The sequence below is a fragment of the Tupaia chinensis genome, unplaced genomic scaffold (genome assembly GCF_000334495.1).
Source record: "Tupaia chinensis unplaced genomic scaffold, TupChi_1.0 Scaffold000407_1, whole genome shotgun sequence".
Taxonomy (NCBI): Eukaryota; Metazoa; Chordata; class Mammalia; order Scandentia; family Tupaiidae; genus Tupaia; species Tupaia belangeri.
The window spans coordinates 1,991,931-2,011,732 of NW_006159909.1; the positions used below are offsets into that span (position 1 = coordinate 1,991,931).

General features: G+C 46.5%; 1 protein-coding gene across 1 annotated transcript in view; it reads right to left on the reverse strand.

Moving 5' to 3' along the window:
• Positions 1-19,802, reverse strand: part of ASIC2 (acid sensing ion channel subunit 2) — a 312,420-nt gene that overhangs the window by 89,249 nt on the left and 203,369 nt on the right. Inside the window, exon 2 of the mRNA XM_006154383.3 lies at positions 17,068-17,218. Within this exon, the coding sequence (XP_006154445.2) occupies positions 17,068-17,218 (151 nt within the window). The remainder of the gene's footprint in view (positions 1-17,067; positions 17,219-19,802) is intronic.

A 19,802-nucleotide genomic window follows, 5' to 3' on the forward strand; every position in this document is an offset into this window, starting at 1 on the left:
GGCTCTACCATAACTGGTACCATGGCCTGCTACCAGTCCCGGGACACTCTGTCACCCCATATAGTTTTACTCAGCCTTGCCTACACTTTTGTACTGAGTCCTTCATTAATCCCTCCTTGTATCATCCAATTTGAGAGTGTCATTGATTTCTTATGTGGGTCCTGACTGGGAGAGTCCTACAGCCTCTCATTTAAGTTCTGAGATAACAGTAGTGCCCTCTGTGGCACCATTCATGGGAAGACAGCCATTGTGTTTGAATATCCTTAGAGTTGGAGACCTCAGTCCCTGAAGGGGCAGCCTATGGTTTTCATATTGATGAAAAACTGCCTGCAGGTAGATTTACTCCCTCCACCCACCCTCCTTCCATTCTGACTGCATCCCTTCTTCCACTTCACACCCCTTCAAGGGTCTGAAGATGGATACTGTGGCCACCAGAGTCTGCAGGTTTCCACGCTAACCTTTCCCAATAGAATAGACCCAATACATCTTGGTTTTTGGAAGCTGCTCAGGGAGGGGCTACTCAGAGGGATGTAGCCTTGCTAGACTTCTGCAGGAAAGGGTTTAGGACCCTTTCCCTATCTTCCCCAGCACAGCCAACTGCCCCAGATGGCTTATGGAACTCTTGAGGGACCCACTCCCACACTGGGTGGGCACAAGGTAGGCAGGGTCTGCTCCCTGGAGACAGAGCACCCTTTTCCCAAAGGAGTGAATCAGGCATTCTGAAAGAGGCGGAAATGCCTCGTTATCTTGAATGGTCAGAACCAGAAAGAGCCTAAGACGACTGACTGCTTACATGCTTAGGTCCTCTAGAGTTAGGTGGAATGAAGTCAAGCCCAGGTCTGCAATCTCCAGCAAGTTCTTTAATTCCTTAGAGCTTTACTTTTCTCAGACATGCACACTTAGCATGAGTTTTAAGCTGCTGGGTCCAGGACTTGAACTTGGGTATGTGCACAATAATAGATCAGTTTTTCATGGGGCTATTGTAAGGCTTAAACGAGACAATGCAGAGAAAGCCCTTAGCACAGAGCCTAGACCTTCAGTTCTTAATAGCTTGTGGTGTCAGCAACATCATTTCAGTGGCTTTCTACAAAATCCAATTGAATCAGTTGCTGTCTTACATTCCTCTCTGAACCATAGCTTCCTCTTTGTTAACACAAAATGGGAGCTGATCTCTCAAATTACTTTTAGCCCTAAATTTCTATGAGTTGGGAACCATGCAAAAATCTCTAACCTTATTGCATCTCATTTTGAGTTCCTTCGAAATAGATTTTAGAAAATAGATGAGGCTGTTCGGACCTACATCAAGTCAGAAGCAGCTGATTTTTCAAAAGACAACACTAGGAATCCACAAATTGCTGCCTATCTAAAATTGGACGATGCATGTTTTGTCCTTGTTCTTCAGCCTTCCCCTGACAGACAGGCCCAGTACGGTAGCAGCCCTGGGTAAGAAAATCCCAGCCCAGAGCGGAGACAGTCAAGCTCATGCTTGATTGCCCACAGGTGACAGTTTGAGGCTAGGCGAGCTTCTGGAGGAAGAAAAATCAACATCGTGTCCCAGTGCTGGATGGGCTGCAATTATGTCTGTTCTGGACGGCAGCGTGATGTAGCAGTGTTCTCACAAATGGCTCTTGATCCAGGAGATGTTATCAGTTGGCCACAAGAGTTTGGTGAAGGCTGCAAACCCAGCCCCTCCTAAAAGCCATGGGACGCTATAGCATTTATTTATTTATTTATTTATTTTTTGAGAAAAAGTTTTGTTATAGGGCATGTGCGGTTGCCAGAGAGAGAGAGAGAGAGAGAGAGAGAAAAGGAGAGGGCAAGAAATCACCACCACCCTTCCCAAGGGGGAATAACCATGCTGCAACCCCTTCTCTTGGGATGCTGGGCACACAGACATGCACACTTAGCATGAGTTTTAAGCTGCTGGGTCTAGGACTTGATGTATGTCAACTACATAGGAGTCCAACTATGTAACCATTACGCCATCTGCTGGTCCCTATAGTAAAGACCCTACAATATCCTGGGATAAAGCATGCCATACTTTGTTAAACCGAGTGTTACCCCAAGAATGCTTTTTTACTTTTGCCCTTCCTTTTCTCCTTCTTCTCCTCCCCCTCCTTCTTTTCTTCTCTGTAGGGAACACTAGCTCTTGTTGGAAAGAGCCAAGGAGAACCAAAGGAGATGTGGGTTCAAGTCTTTGTTCAATACTTCTTAGCCATGAGATCCTGGGAAAGCCATTCAATACCTGAGAGACTTGCTTCCTGCTCCTGTTAGCTGAGTTAATATGTTAAATGATTAGAATGGCCCTGTCTACATCACAAGAGTGTATAAAGATCAGGAGGCAGAATTTAGGCCCAAACCTCACACACTATCGGGAGAGAGATGCTCCTGTCAGGGAAAGCGAGAGTCAATGTTAGTCTGGTATGCAACCGACAAGTGTGGCTTACGTTCCTGCTAAACAGAATGTTTGCAAAACATATATTCCTGAAAGCACCACATGTGAAGATGGGTCTAGCCTCATTACAAAAAGATTTATCTCAAGGATTTTTTAAAAATGAGTTTCCCTGGTGGATTCAGGCTTCAGAGATGCTAAATTATTTGATAGGAAGGTTGATGATTCTGGGTGGGCGACCAGTGTATGAGAGATACCACCCTTTAAAAAAAAAAAAACATTGAGTAGTGCCAGTGCCTCTGAAATTATAGGGGAAGTTGGTGGATGATTAAGATTCTATTTATACAAATTCTGTTTACACATGCTGACAGTGGAAGTTAGGTACAACCAGATTGCAGAACAGATCTTGTATTGTGATGTGATTACAGAATTCAAAATAATCCAAAGCACTTACTGGATTCATAGCAACTTTTTTATTATTGAATATTTTCTCAGTCAATGAATAGAAAGAACAGGATAGCTTTCTTGGGGGGTGATGTCTGAGAAATATTTGGATGTTGAGAAAACATCCTTGGGCCCACCTGTGGCGTGGAAAGGCAGCTGGATCCCACATGGCTCACCACATGGTTTGGGTTCCGGCCCCGGAGAATTGAGAAACACAGGAAAGGTCGGTCTAGATCAGATCTCATTACACTTAAATGTGCATGTGAGTCATTGGGGGTTCTGTTATAAGGCAGATTCAGGGTGGATCCTGGGATTCTGTATGTCTAATAAGCTACCAGGTAACCCTGACGCTCTGGTCAGAGGACTACACTTGGAGCAGCAAGACTTGCAGAAGAACATCTAGGCTTCCGCAGAACACACAAGGCTGTTGGCAATCAGGCTTCTACCTCCTCTCCAGCCCCAGATCTCATTGTTAGGTCCAGATGCCTCAGTACCCCAGGCCTATCTAGCCTCAGTCCTCATTCCCTTCTCTCTGCTTAGAACCCCATCTCCCCACAGCCTCCTGTAAGTCCCACACACTGTCCAATAACCCAACAACCTGGCAAATAGGCCTGAGGCTAGGACCAAAGGTCATCTCCTCTCTGAAGCCTCCCTTGAGATGCCCTTTTCCTCCCTTCTAGGGTTGACTGGTCCTCTTCTTTGTTCTCCAGCTGTGTTTTATCTCATAGCACTGGATGACCCTTAGCTGTTTACATGTTCCCTGAGTAGACTGCAAATGCCTGGCACTCCTTAGGCACTTTGTATCCAACTGCTGACTGAACGAATTTCCCTTTAAGGTGCACAGAGAGTTCTAGAGATACTCTCTAGACAGTCCCCAGAACTCCTGGGCCGCTTGGACTGGGCCTTTTATCTGTATCACTGGAGTGCCGGTCACATAGTAGGTGCTCAATGGGGATTTACTAAGTAGGAGACATGGGCTTCTCAGATCATTGCCTGGCTGGCTCGTTTGAACTAAATCACACATATTTTCTCCATAGCACTTAGCATGTATATTAAACAGGTCTTCCCAGAAGGATAAAAGTCACGCTGCTTAATGGATGCCTGTCTCCAACGGTGCTTCTGATTTATGCGACCATTTCCCCAGAGTCCTCAGGCACCTGTGGAGACGTGTCCCCCATCTAGCACAAAGACCCGCTTTGAGAGTGAGGATGCCATCTCAGCTGGTTGCTGCATGACCCTGTGCCCGGGAGTCTCCAAATTCAGGCCACTGCCTGTTCCTCTCATTCTGGGAAGATCCCTAGGACCTGGCACCATGACAAGAGTTTTTCCAGGGAGCAGAGATGCCAGAGAAACCATAGCAACCATAAGCATCTGCTCTCACTTTGTCCCATTTGTAACGGGATAGGAAACATGCTCAGACCTCCCAGCTACGCTGAAAACTTAGGATTATTTTAAATTTAATTTTAATTTTTATCGAAGTAATATATGTACATAATTTAAAAAGCCAAATGGCAGTGCAAGGCTTCTAATGAAAAGCATTACTTCCCTCCTCCACCTCTCCCTAACCCAAGGCCCACTCTTCAGAGGCAAGACTCTCAACTGTTTTGGCTGTTTCTTCTGGCATTTACTTTCATGTTTCTCTGGACATCAACTGCTTGACAGTAGAGAGTTATTTTTTGGTTTTAAAAAGTTTTGAATAATACCCACTGAATCATTTTTCAAAAAGAATTATTTATTTAATTTGACTAATGATTATTATTTTAATTTTCTATAGGGCACATTTGCTCATCAGAGAGAGACAGAGAGATGGAAAGTGAGAAAGTGAGAAAGCAAGTTGCCAAGTCTGGAACTTGAACCATGGTTGACCATGTGGGAGTCCAGAGCCTTAACTGCCATGTCACCTGCTGCCCTCGCCCCCACCCCTCACCACCACCACTGAATTCTTACCATGGAAGATGAGGATGGAGGCTTCTTAGAGAAAGTGTCCTACCGTGTTCCCTTTCCTTTCACCCTCCAAATGTGAGGGGTCTTCAAAAAGTTCAGAGAGGAGCTGGGCAGTGGTACGAGGATAAAATGCGAGGCTCTGAGATGCTGACTCACAAGGGAAAGTTCTGGGTTCACATCTAGAAACCTCCTTGAGTACTCTGGGCATGCCCATAAACTTGGGCTGGCCAAGGCAGGAAGTGGGCTGTGGCATCCAGACCCTGTTGTGGGTACTCTCTCTGTTTCTCTTGCTCATAGAGTAAATACATAAACTTTTAAAAAAAGCTCATGATAATACGTATTCCAAAAGTTTTGCTTGGATTTCAAACACATTTTGCACTAAAATAAATCGTACTTTAATTCTATTTTTTGCAAATGTTTTGAAGTCTCTCCTATAGGTTTATTTTTGGTTTAATCAATATCTAGCTTTTACTAGCGATGACTATGAAAATATTGTCTAGTCTGGCCTTGTAGTATATAATGATTTTGATTTCTTCTTTGAAAAACTATTTTGTTTCTTCTGTTTTTGTTTGTTTGTTCTGTTTTGCCTTGGTTTTTGTTTGTTGGTTCGCTTGGCTGGCTAGGTACCAATCACTACACATCCCAGACTCTAGGGCAGAGCTGTGAAACACCTCTCAGCACAGCTAGCCAGGTTCACAAAGGCGAGCCCTCCAGACCCAATGTCTTCCTGCTGCAGTTTGAATGGATTGCTCTCTAGGCCTCCTGCCCATCTGTCACACTGGGTCTTTTCTTCATCTTCCTCTGGCAATTCTCCTTAAGCTGGATCTTCTGCTACCAGGATGTTACTTAATTTTTCCTGGGAGATACTGCCTTTTAAATTAATTAATTAATTAATTTTGTCTGATAGTGTGTTTACTCATGAGAGAGAGCCATAGAGGGAGAAGAAAAAGCCCCCCCCCCCCTTATGGGGAATGATCAGGCTGCAATCCCTTCTCCTCCTCTCTCTCCTGTAGGGATTTTGGGAAGGCACATGTGCCTGGTGTGTTTCATAAGCCACAGGGCTCAGGGCTCAAACTGTGCAGTTGGCCATGTGAGGTCCAGCTTTCTTAACCACCGTGGGGTGGCCTTCCATGGTACAGTTTTTGAAATAAAATTCTACGCTCACATTTCATTTATAGTTTGTTGGATAAAGAATTCTATCTTAGAGAAGAAAGATCTCGGGACCGGCAGATAGCATAATGGTTATATCACTGGACTCTCATGTTGCCATTCGAGTTCTGGACCTGGAGGCTTAAAACTCACACCAGACACCTGTACGTGCATGCACAAAATCCTGAGAGGAGAATGGAGGAGAAGGGATTGTGGTGTGGCCATTCCCCTGTGTGTGTGTATGTGTGTGTGTGTGTGTGGGAGGGTGATTTCTTGCTTTCTGTTTATCTCTCTGATGAGTTCATGTACCCTATAATAAAAATCTCTCTCTGAAAAAATAAAAAAAAAGAAAAGAGAAAAAAGAAGAAAAGAAAAGAAAGATCTCCTCCAAGAAAGTTTAAGTTATGGGCCATATTTTTTGGCTTCAACTGTCTCTGTAATGTCATCCCAGGCTATTCTCATCTAGATCTCCAGTATGTGACTTGTTTTTTCTCTCTAGAACAGTCCAGGATATCCTCTTTATTTCTGTTAGCTTGGATTTCATAAGGATGTGTCTTGGTCTGGTTATTTTTGCCACTATTACAGACAGGACTTGGTCAACTTTTTCAGTCTGGGAAATCGAGTACTTTAGTTGAGAATATTTGCAATAGTAGTCTTTTGACAGTATCCTCTCCATGCTCTCAGTTTTGTTTTTTCAAGAACTCTTCTTAGTAGCTATAGTAGATATTGGACTTCCTGGATTGACCCTTTAACTTTAATTTTCATTTCTTTTTTCTCTCTCATTTTCTACCTGTTTGGGTTTTTTTTTTTTTTTTTAACTTTTTTGGGAGATACACTTGATTTCAATCTTTCCATTTGCAATCATTTTTTAAAAGAGGTTTTTGCTGTAGGTCACGTGTGCTAGCTGGAGAGAGAGAGACAGAGACAGTAAGAGGGAAAGTAAGAAATCCCCCCCGCCCCCTCCGAAGAGGGGATGGCCATGCTGCAATCCCTTCTCTATTCTCCTCCTGTGATCTTGGGCACACCCACATATGTGCCTGGTGTGAGTTTCAAGTCACTGGGTCCGGGATTTGAACTGCAATCCGCCATAAGGGAGTCCAGCAACATATAACCGCTATGCCTTCTGCTGGCCCCTGTAATCATATATATATATATTTTTTTTTTTCTGAGAGGTTTTCGCTATAGGGCGCGTGCGCTTGCCAGACAGACAGAGAGAGACAGAGAGACAGAAAGCGAGAAATCACCCCCCAGGGGGGATGGTCACGCCTCAATCCCTTCTCCTCCATTCTCCTCTCGGGATCTTGGGCACGCACGCACATGCGCCCGGCGTGAGTTTTAAGCCACCGGGCCTGGGACGCGCACTGTTGACTACGTGGGAGTCCAGTGACATAGCCATTACGCTAACTGCTGGTTCCCTATAATCATATTTTTAATTTACAGTTTTTATTTTTCTTCTCTGAGTGTTCCTTTTAAGTAGCATACTGTGCTTGTGTTTATGGATGCAGTATCATTGCTTATCTCTCTTGAGGATTTTAATTAAAGTGTTCTGATGTTTCCTTCTGTTTCCTGCATTTGTTTTTTATTTATCAAACATTTCTACAGTACCTAATGTAATACAGCCACTCTTCTAATCACCTCACAAATATTAACTCATTTCAATACTATTAACAACCCTACAAAGTAGATACTATCATTCCCATTTTAGAGATGAAGAAACTGAGGCTCAGAGAAGTTAAATAACCTGTCCAGGATCTCACAGCTGGTAAGTGGTACCACTAGGATTTGAACACAGGCAGTGCAGATCTAGAGCTTCTATAGTTGGCCATTGTCTACATTTCTTCAACGTTTCTCTTTCCTTTGCTTTTGGTTCCTTTTCTGTTAGTGGTGTTGCTCAAATGCCTGGCTCTTTGGCTGTCCATCCATGGTGATGAGGCACTGAAAGGCTGCTCAGTCCTTCCTGGTGTACGTGGGGACCTCTCCAGAGACTTCACTCTAGGTGACCTAACTGGGCCATTTGAAGACTCCTGACTGTCATCTGTGAATCTTTTCTCTTTAGCTTATTAGTTTTTCCAAGAAGGGATCCCCAAACTTTTCTGCTTGAGGGTACATGGGGTAAATTAGGGACTCAGTACTAAGTAGAATTCCACCTCTTGTTCCTGTTTTTGTTTAGCACCTCACCCATGCAGTCAGCTGCCCCTGGCTGCCCTAGTCCAGAGCCTGTCTGTTTCAATATTGTCTTCTGGAGCAGAAGGGGGGCATTTTTTCTGGCACTGCTTTGAGCCAAGGGATCCTTAACAACCTCTTCTACAGACTTTTAACTAATCTTCCTAGTTTTAGCTCTACCTCTCATCTCCCCTCCTCAGTAGCATCTCTGCTGCTTCCAATTCCTGGTCTTTTCTGGATGTTCTAGGGTCACTGTTGGTTTTTTGTTGACTTCCTCACTGCAGGCCCTTTTTTTCCACCCTTGTCTATTTTGCCAAGTCAGTCACCACTCATTCACCTACTTTACATCTTCCGAAATTTGCTGACATTTACTTACTGTTGTCTCCCCTCTCCTTGCTGCCCCCCCAACCTCTTCATCCTATGGGTTTATACAAAAACAAAACAAAACCTTTGATTGCCTTTTAGGCGTGGTTTGGGTTGGGAGCCTCCCATAAATGCATATGTTCAATCCACCATGTTTACCAGAAGCCTAGGTTGTTAGCTTCCCTGAGGCTCTATAGCTCTGCAGGAATGTCATGAGCCTTCACCATCCAGGAGAAGGGAGAGGGATGTCTAGGGTTTGTCCCTGGGATGGACATAGACATGCACCCAACTGGCATTTTTTCACCGCATATCATCTGTCTCCCATCCAGTGGTTTTCAAAGTAGGTTTCAGGGAATCCTAGGGTTCCTCAGGAATGGCCATAAGGAACAAGGTAGAAAGAAACTGGGGTCCTTATCTCCAGCCGTACCAGAACGGTCTTGCTTTTATTTGTTCTGTATGTAGGGACTATGCTTAAGCTTTCATTCAATATAATGATTCTGCTTGTGAAAAAGAAGAGAAGAAAAACAGACAAGGGGGACTGTAGCAGACCTATCATTATATGTCATTTTTTCTCCAGAAATGCCACCTGAATGCTTTTTCCTGCATTATTTCCATGGCAGTGCTTCTACAATCATATTTTGAACATTAAAGGAGTTTAGTGGAAAGAGCATCACTTTTGGGTTTAGATGTGGGTTTTAAGCGTGTTTCAACTATGGTGTGTGACCTTGGGTCACTTAGTCAACCTCTCTGGGCCCTAGTTCCTTTATCTTTCAATGGGGATTATAATACCGTATTAGGGTAACTGCAAAGAGTCATGGGGCAGGGAACCAGCAGTTGGCGTAATGGCTATGTTGCTGGACTCCCACGTAGTCGACCGCGGTTCGTGTCCCGGACCCGGTGGCTTAAAACTCACGCCGGGCGCGTGTGCGTGCGTGCCCAAGATCCCGAGAGGAGAATGGAGGAGAAGGGATTGCGGCGTGACCATCCCCCCTGGGGGGTGATTTCTCGCTTTCTGTCTCTATGTCTCTCTCTGTCTGTCTGGCGAGTGCACGCGCCCTACAGTGAAAATCTCTCCAAAAAAAAAAAAAGAGTCATGGGGCAGAATGATCGTGACATATATTAATGGTATTTACTCACTCATGTTAGTTTTCCCCTCACCTGGCCCTAGCTTAGAAGCATGCACAATTCCAGCAGTTTTTTTCCTTTTAACAAACATTTGTCACTTTACTACATATTAAGACAGTCTAAGATCCCTGGCCTCTTGGGGCTTATGTTTTAGTGGAAGGGGACAAACAGCAAAAAGAAAGAAGTAAATCATGTGATATACTTTAGGATGATACATTCATAGATTTTCAATAGGGTCATCAGGTCAGGCCTCAATGAGAAGGAGGTCTTTGAGTGAAGACTGGAGGGAGGCAGTTAGCCATAACTGGGTATCTGGGCAAAGAATTCCAGGGAGAAGTTAACAGCAAATGCAGATGTCCTAAAGTAAGAGTGTGCTGGAGAATTCCAGAAGCAGCAGAGAGGCCAGTGCAACTACAGACAAGTTAACAAGGGGGGTGGTAGGAGGTAAGGGGCTGGGGGGTATAATGGGGGCCAGATCTTTACCCTGTGTGGCACAGATTTAAAAAACAGGGACCAGCAGATGGCATAGTGGTTACTTTGCTGGACTCCCATATGGCCGATTGTGGTTCGAGTCCCTGACACGGTGGCTTAAAACTCACGCTGGGTGCATGTGCCTGCATGCCCGAGATCCCAGGAGGAGAATGGAAGAGAAGAGACTGCAGTGTGGCCACCCCCCTGGGGGGGGTGACTTCTCCTTTTCCTTTTCACTCTGTTTGTCTCTCTCTTTCTCTCTGGTAAGTGCATGTGCCCTAAGGCAAAAATCTCTCTCTCTTTTTTTTTTAAAAGAGGTTTTTGCTATAGGGTGTGTGCGCTCACCAGAAAGACAGAGAAGAGAGAGGCGGAAAGCGAGAAATCACCCCCCCCCCCAGGGGGGATGGCCCCACTGCAATTCCATTCTCCTCTTGGGATCTTGGTCACATGTGCACTCGTGCCCAGTGTGAGTTTAAGCCACTGGGTCCAGGACAAGAACTGTGGTTGACTACGTGGAAGTCCAGTGACATAGCCATTATACCAACTGCTGGTTCCGGCAAAAATCTACATTAAAAAAAAAAAAGAGCTAAAAAATAATTTCTGGGACCTGGATGGTGGTGCCGTGATTATACTTTGTGAGGCTGACCCACATGGTAAGGTTTCTGGTTTGTGTTTGGAGACTTCCCTGAACATGCTGGGCATGTGCATGCCTATGTCTGGGGCTGGCTAAAGCTGGGGATGGGTTATGGCATGAGGACCCCCTCGGGGGGGTGCCTGTGTCTGTTTTTCACTCATGGAAGGAATAAATAAACACATTTAAAATATGCCTTTGCTCAAAAATATATTCTATATAGTACCATACTCATGCTTATTTAACACTAGGATTTGGGGAAATCAAGGCAGATTATATGTAATAAAAAAGCATATCTTGTATTGAAATGAATGAGGGATTGAGGAGATGAGAAAGCAAGGGCCATATGTGTGGTCTTTCCAATGTTTGATCCTATCCACTTAGAATGTGATCGTTAGAGAGCTCTCTGTACACAGATTCTGGTTTCCTCAGATGTAATCCTCCCTCAGCCCTCTCCTAGCATGGCCATTCAGGGGACTGTCTGCCCAGCATAGTTCTCTTAGGAACTCCTTTCCCACCTACCATCCATTCAGCTTCTTCAGGGTCTCTGAAAGGATCCTCATAGGAATGCACTTCCTGCTCACTGCCGATTGGTTCAGAGGTGACGTCTGACTGGGACTAGACCGATAATGCTCTTCCCTGTTTTTATGTTTTTTATTTTTAAATTTTTTTGTGTGTGTGGAGAGGTTTTTGCTATAGGATGTGTGCGCTCACCAGACAGACAGAGAGAGACAGAGAGACAGAAAGCGAGAAATCACTCCCAAGCGGGGATGGCCACACCACAATCCCTTCTCCTCCATTCTCCTCTCGGGATCTTGGGCACACACAAACATGTGCCCGGAATGAGCTTAAGCCACCGGGTCCAGGACTCGAACTGCGGTTGGCTACATGGGAGTCCAGCGACATAGCCATTACACTAACTGCTGGTCCCTGTTTTTTTTTTTTTTTTTTTTTTTTTAATAGATCAGTAAGACAGTCACAACAGCATCTTGCTGGTGGCAGGATCTGTAAAATAGAAGACTCAGGATCTACTAGGAGCCACGTGTGGGAAAAAATACATGTGTGTGTGTGTGTGTGTGTGTGTGTGTGTGTGAGAGAGAGAGAGAGAGAGAGAAAGAAAGAGAGAGAGAGAATTCTGTCTCTCATGAGAGAATGAGAGGGACTCCAAGAGGAGTGGTGAGAGATCAGAAGGGTGGGAGTCGCTGGTTCCAGTTGTGTCTGACGCTGCATCCTTGTCCCGCCTGCTGGTTGACTGCTGAAGCTCGCCTTGGATTCTGAGGGCAGTACAATTCCTTTTATGCTTAAGCTTATTTGATTCAGGTTTCTCTCATGTGCAACCTAGATAACCCGCTGCCTATTTCTTTTATCTTTGAAGTTACTCAGAGATATCTACACAGAAATTCATTTTTAACAATCTCCCACCTGTCTTCAGTTTAATTTCCTTTAGAAAACTCTGGCCATGAAATCTGCACTTCTAGAGTCTAGGACAGTTTTTCTGAAAGTATATTTTGTGAGCTCCTCCATGAAAAAGCAGGTTTTATGGTCAAAAGCATTTGGGAAATAAATGCTGCATGCAATATCCCTATGTTGGAGATTCATGATGTAGCATCATAAAGAATTTCTGCAATGAATTGAACATTGTCTAGCTAGGGTTTCTTAGATTCTTTTTTGGCCCTTGGATCCTTTTTGTTCATGTAACATGTCATATCTCAAACTCCCAACTCCATAGGGCCTATTTGGGGCATGTTGTCTAGGTCCACATGTGACTGAGCCTACATTCTTTAAAATGACATATTACCAGGGGTCACCACACAGAGATGTTTGACCAAGGGGGCACCGATGGTGGCACTATTAGCCCAGAGCAAGGGATATTTTTGTTAATTTTCAGAATAATCCTCTACTTGCTAAGCATGACCCCATAGGGCCGGGTCTACTCAAAGGAGACACCTTTATCTAACTCCCTCCCTGGTGCCATGGGCTTGTGAACCACTTTTACCTCCTTCAAGGTTCTCCTTGTTAGAACTATACCCAGAGACTGGTTCCTTCATCACTTCCTTACAATTCTGAGAGCTGGGTCAGCCTGATGGCACAATAGTTAAGGCAGCTAGACCCCACATGGCTGAGAATTCCAACCTGGCACCTTGGGAAATACGCTGGGCATGTGTGTGTGTGTGTGTGTGTGTGTGCTCACAGTCCCAAGAGGAGAATGAGGACGGATTGCTATGTGGCCATCCCTACTGGGGGGATTTCTCACTTTTGCTCTCTCCCTCCTTCCCTGGTAAGTGTGCCTGCCCTATGGCAAAAACTAAAACAAAAAACCAACCAAAAATACTCTGAGAGCTGTTCATGAGGCAAAGCAAGACTGTATCAGAGGCTCTGCTGTGAGCAGAACGGGGCTTCCAGATGTTGAGGCTGTCACATCCCAAAAGGCTGTCAAAGATGTACGACATTTGGAATAACCACTGCCTTGGGGATATCTTAATACCCTCTCATTTATTGATCATTGTGATTAGCTCACACTATTTATGGTTTGCAGAGAACTCTCAATTGAGTCTTTCAGCCATCCTGCAAAACTGATGGGTTTTATTTTCCTTCACTTCACAGATGAGGAAACTGAGGCTCATCCACTTGTCCTCAGTCACAAAGCTAGGAAAGGAAGAGCTGGGATTTTTGACCTTGGATCTGTCTGTACCGTGTCAGTTTCTTCACTCTACTATGCTGTCTCTATTATCCGGCTGCTGGAGGCCATTCCTTCACTGGCACATTTCAATTCCTTTCTTCTCCATCATCACCCAAATATCTCCTAGAAGGGCCTGTCTCCAGGATTGGGAAGTAGGATGGTCAAGGAAGGGAGATGGCATCTGTGGGACATGTGGCTTGGCAGTCAGGAAGGCCAACCTCTGCCACAGCAGAGCCAGGACTGGCTGTGCTCACAGGTCTCAGGGGCAATGAGTATGCGCTTCCTCAGCTGGCTTCACAGACAACCACAGACAAGCATCCGTCACTCGCCAGAACCCAGCTCTCGTTCTTCAGCACATACACTGATTTTTTTCCCATCCACGTGGCCCTCACCCCCACCAGCCAAGGAGACAGAAGCTTTGAGATGACCAGAGTCTCCAAGAGGCAGTTCACTGCTCAGTGGCTTCTCAGCCTGAAGAAAAGTAAGTGGAGGAAGGCCTGATTAAGAATTCAGGGGACTAGGCCGGGTGGTCCTCAAAACTCAGCTTCCTCCTCTGGCAAACAGAAGCAAGAAACTCTTCTAATCAAGGCTGTCCTAAGGAGAAGGCCAGGAAGCAGGATTATCACAGCCCCAAAAGAATGTGGGAAGAGGCTGTAAAGGAAAAGAAGCCAAGCAGAGCTCCATGAAGCTGCATTCCCAAACAGTAATTGCTCTCCCCTAGGCAGCTACTAGCACCCTGTGGCTATCTCACTTTAAAGTAGTAAAGATGAAATGTTATTAAAAGCTCAGTTTGGGGCCGACCCCTTAGCCTACTGGTTAAGGGTGCTGGATTCTACATGGTTAACCATGATTTGAATTCTTGTCCTGGCAGCTTGAAAAACATGCTGGGCACTTGTGCATGCATGCCCTAATTCTCAACAGAGTGGAGAAATGGAGGAAAAGGAGTTGCAACATGACCATACCCCGTGAAGGATGTTTTCTCTCCCTCTGTCTCTGGTGACTGCATATGCCCTCTGGCAAATTAAAAACAAACAAAAAGCAATACTCAGTTCAGTTCTCTCTTCTTCCCCAACACATTCCAAATGTGCTTTGGCCACATACTGGGTAAGTTCTGTTGGACAGCACTGATACTTTTCTTCTCTGATTTGTGTCTTCTACCCTCTGCCCGTGCTCTAAAACTGCCCTTCTCATGCAGCTGCTTCTCCAACTACTCAACCTCAAAGGAAATGGTTTAAGTGAACAGAGCTGGTCTATCACCCCAGGCCTGCTCAAGCTCCTGCTAGGAGTGATTCTGGAATTCTCCTGTAGAGTCTGTGAGCTCGCCTGAAGGACAGGGTCTTCGCCTTATATCTTTTGTATCCCTGAGGATGACCTGTCCAGTATTAGGCATGTGTTAAGTCCTTAATCACAATTATGAACTTGTCCTGAATTGGTATAACTCAGAGTCCAGGAAGTCCAGAACCTTAGGTCAGTACAGTCCTGATGTGGCCACGGACTTACTGCATGACTTTAAGTATGTTGTGACTTCACGCCAGGCCCAGGGGAAGGAGAAGGTGAGCCTGGAATAAATGAGCTCAGCGTTTCTTCCTGCTCTGGTCATCTGTATCTTTGGAAGGCAGAATGCAGACTTCCTGAGGTAGGTGGTCAGAACCCTTTCCATCTATGGCTGGTGTTCAGGCCCTAGGCCAGGTCCTCACAGCGGGCTGTGCTGTGTGAGGATGTCTATGATGGGACGTGTCTGGCATGGACTGAGTGTGAAGAATGTAACTAGCTTCTGTTTAGGCCTTGGCTGTGGGTCTCCAGGACTCATTTAGTTTTCTCCTTTTTCTTAGGTGTTTCGCTAAGCAAAAATGTTCTCTAGTGTCTGTGAGAAGGGCTGCTCATGGGACCAGCAGTTAGCATAATGGCTGTTGCTGGACTCCCATGCAGCTGACTGTGGTTCGAGTCCTGGACCTGGTGGCTTAAACTCACACTGGCCGCATGTGCATGTGTGCCCAAGATCTCGAGAGGAGAATGGAGGAGAAGGGATTGCAGTGTGGCCATCTCCCCTGGGGGGTGATCTCTTGCTTTCTCTCTCTCTGTCATTCTCTGTCTTTCTGGCGAGCACACACACCCTATAGCAGAAACCTCTTAAAAAAAAAAAAAAAAGAAGGGCTGTTTGTTGGGGACCAAGACCCAGTCTTTAGGAACTGGGGCTGACCACACAGTCACAGGACACAGGTTGGCCTCCAACTAGGTCCTGCCCACCTGGAACGTCAGAACTTGACACTAACACGGAACTTTATACCTGTACCTTGGGGCAGAGAGGAGGAGTCTCTCATTTAGCAAAGCAGTCAGGGTCGACAGTGCTTCTCTAGCAGGCATGGCTGCCACGGTGGTGTGTGGCCATTTTGCTTCTCAGAGGAAGGAGCCGAGGATTAACTGTAATGCCAAGTGAATGGCCATGCTCACCTCTCACTCACCTCTCTATATTCGGGGCTCACGCGAGAGCTGCTGGGAGGGAGAGTGTATGGTGGAAGAGGGTGTGGAGTAGGCAGCCTGGAAGGTGTGGCTATGGTGAGGGCTGGTCCTCAGAGGCAGGATAGGGGCAGTGAGAGAAGGGGCTGAGCTGCTTGGCCTCCACCCCTCCCTCAGCTCCAGCCTGAGGGCAGGACTCTCCCCTGCTAGAACATTCTCTCCTCTACTCCCCTCATTCCAACACTTCCCTGGGCCCATGTCCAGATCATGCCCCGAAATCCCGTCTCCTGCAATCTTCCCCACTGGGCCCTGAACACAGCATCTGTCTTACTTTGGGTCTATCTGTACCCGCAGGCCTACTCTGGGGCATGTCTTTGTCTCTCCTTCTGCTGAGATTCTAGAAGCAGCACATGCCTCGGCTCCAGTGGCTTCACTTCAGTCTCTACTTCTGTCATCATGTGGCCTCTTCTCTTGTCCAGCCTTTCTGTACCCCTCTCATATGAACCCTGTGTTTACATCAGGCCCAACCCAGATAGCCCAGAATTCACTTGAGACCCTGTTCAAATGCCCCGTGCACTATGATGCTCCCCTGAGCCCCTGTTCCCTGTCCTTGTATCTCCTCTAGGCAGGTCAAGGATTTGGTATTTTTCACCTCAATGTTCTTACTTTGGTGCAAAGACTGAGACAGTATACATGGTGAAGAACAGTTGGGTATTGTTATTAATAATAAATAAATGAAGTGAAATATACTTCAGGGCTCATACGCATAGGTACCCCATGGGCTCCAGGTCCCTGAGGCCGTGTCATTTGGTCTGGCAATACTTCACGGCCCTGCCACTTTCCCCCAGTGGGCAGGAGCATTCTTCCTGTTGGGCAGACATTCTTGCTGGGTTGGGATATTCAGGATGGCTGAGAAAGGGAGAGGCTAATCCACCCTTTTCTCTTCTCTTAAATGAAGCCCCTCACCTGCCCAGCCATACCTGCTATTTCATGCTTTCCTCCATGCCTCCTCTCCAACACCTCCCCTCACCCTCCCTACCTTCCCTCTCCATAGTCCATCACTTGTCCCTTTCCCTCTAGAGAAGTCTCAGAAGACCCAGGGCAGCACAGCCCATGCTGGGGTCAGCTTTACTCCTAGCTGGCATGTCACTGACGCCATGCTGCGGAGCTGCCCTTCACAGAGTGGGCCAAGCCAGCCTTTCCGACTCGGCCCTGGACCCTTCCACCACCTCCCAGTGTCCCGCTCACCTGTCTCTCCCCAGATGGGCAGGTACTCATCTTGCTGAATGTCCAGCATGATCTCCAGCCCGTTTCCTGTCCCCCCCTTGACCGTGGTGAGCAGAGGCTTGCCATCCTCGCCTGAGTTAAACATGTAACACTTCCCATATTTTGTAAACACCTGAAGGAGAGAAGAGAGAGAGAGAGAAGCACACGAGTGACTTCAGACTGGGTCAGAGGTCGGCAAGGCCCCAGAAACCCAACAATAGGCCAGAGTCCCACAGCCCCTCTTATCAATCCCTCCTGGGGACCAGTGATTCCTCGCTCTGATTAGTGGCCTGGCTTTTGCCAAGTGGGAAATGGCAGCAAAGAATAAATCTAGACATGCTTTAGGGTTTGGTGCAATGGCCTCTTCTCCTTCTGTACACTCTCCCTGGGAAGTCCCATCCACGCTAAGCATCAAATATCCTCTCCCTTCAACCCACATCTTGAGTCTCAAGCATTGTCCCAGACTCCAGACACACTGATCCACCATTTCCAAGTGTCTTATAAGGCCCTGACACTTAGCATGTCCCAGAGGGAACAGATCTTTTCCTCTCGTTTCCCTGCCCCCCTCAGACCATCTTCTCATACTCCTATCTCAGGGAATAGCATCACCACCTGCCAAGCAACCCAAGCCATCCCGAGTCTCTGTCCCCTCTTCCTCTTTCTTACTCCCAGGTCCGATCAGCTAACAAGGCCTGTTGTAGCTCTCTTATATCTGTCTTGAGGTTAGTCTTTCGTATACCACCAGAATTTAGGACCTAAGCATTTCTTTCCTGGGCCACCGTGGTTTCCTAGCTGGACTTCTAGAATCCAGACAACCTTCTCCAGTTCATCCTTTAAGCTAACCTGAGCTCCTTTCTGAAATGCAAATCAGATCATGTTAATCCTGTGTGAAAATCTGTGAGGGCTCCCTGTCCACATTAGGCTGCAATCTGGATGCCTTATACCCATCCTTCTAGGATGGTCTCCACCCATTCTTCCTGCTTCCCAGATAGGCCCACAGGCAGCCAGCAGAAGGTAGATTCCATGGGCTCAGGGATTCCACGTGCTTGCTCACTAAGGTAGTTATCCCTACAGGCTAGCTGGTGCCTGGCACATGAGGGTGCTCTGGAAATACATGCTAAATGAATAAATGAGTGAGTGAGTGAAGCCAGACCAACCAGCCTGCTGCATCTCCAGACAACCCCGGCCAGTTCATACACTTTCAGCTTTCTGCTTTCTGCCTCCGCCTGTACCACCTCTAGTTCTGGATAGAGAGCTAGATGGATCTAGCATCTCCTCCTCCAGGAAGCCTTCCTGCACCAAGCTGGGCTACTCTCCTTCCTGACTGTCCCCCCTGATTCTCATCACAGCAACCATCACATGGGACTGAATAGTTGGTCTTGCATCTCTCCTGAACTTACCTCTCCTCTCGTTTCTACATCCCAGCACTTAGTATATCGCTGGCACTTAGTAGGAGCTCAGTTTATCTTTACTTGATGAAAGCATTACAAAGATGCAGTGTGGAAAACGCCCAGGGCAGGAAATGCAGAGATCCTTGTCCAAGTCTTGACATTGTTTGACTTTGGATGAACCAAAAATCAACCCTCCAAGCCTTAATTTTCCTATCTTTAAAATGGGAGCTCTAGTCCTTGCCTTTGCTCTCACGCAAGGTTATTCAGAGGATCAAATGAGGTGATATAAGCAAAAGTGCTTTGAAAACTACAAAAACTTTCTACAACTGCTATGGGTTATTATGATTATGTAACTGCTTTAGAACCTCAAGTTGAAGCCAAATTACATCTGGCAAAATTGGCTGGAAGAAAGCCAGGCTGACTGTATTAGATTTCTGCAGCCACTGAGATTTGGGCCCAGGCCACCTCCCTGACCGTGCTTCACTGCACTGTCCCATCCTGCACCGGGAGGTTACAGGGAGGCTCTTTGGTTTCTCATCCTTCAGTGCAGGGGCAGATAAATATCAGGGGTGAGTCTTGGAGGCTGCCTTTCTCTCCTGGATCTCAGTAGGTAGATGGAAGTAAGGGAGGAGAGTGTGCCAGGCACTGAGTTAGACACTTAATTCACATTGTCTCATTTAACTCTCATAACCAGGACCATGGGTGGGTACTGCTGTTCCATTGTGCAGAGGAGAAAACTGGGGTTAGAGCGGTTAAGTGACTTGTCTAAGGTCACACAAGTAGTAAGTAGACAAGCTGAGCTTTGAATACTTGTCTGTCTGATTCTAATACGTGTGCTTTCTAAGTGTGCTGTTCTGGGAGGGACCTTTGTCACTGGGCTACTCCTGAGCCACATATTACCCCTTTCTGCCTTGCTTCTTCCATTCATTTGCACGTGCTCCTACTATGTGCGAGAGTTAGGGGGGTTGTGAAGAAGTACAAGCCACACTGTTTCCTTTCAGGACTTACAGGAAGCAAAACACAAGATTCCACATTTTTTGCCACCATGCTGACTCTGGCCGGAGCTCATGCCACGTCCATCTCCCCTCTCCTCCCTCTCTCGCCTCGGCCTCTCACACAGTTGCACTGAAGCATCTTCACTCGCTTCTCTATGAAGGTATTAGAAGACATAATCCTTTTAGGAAGGAAGACGACTGGGGACAGTTTACCTTCCTGGGTGTGGGCAAAGGCGTTCAGAGAAAGCAAAGCCTGCTGGCGGCACGCCTGCGCTGCCTCCCTGCCTGCACTGCTGAGCCATGCTCCTCCCCGGCTTTCCTTAGAGGATTA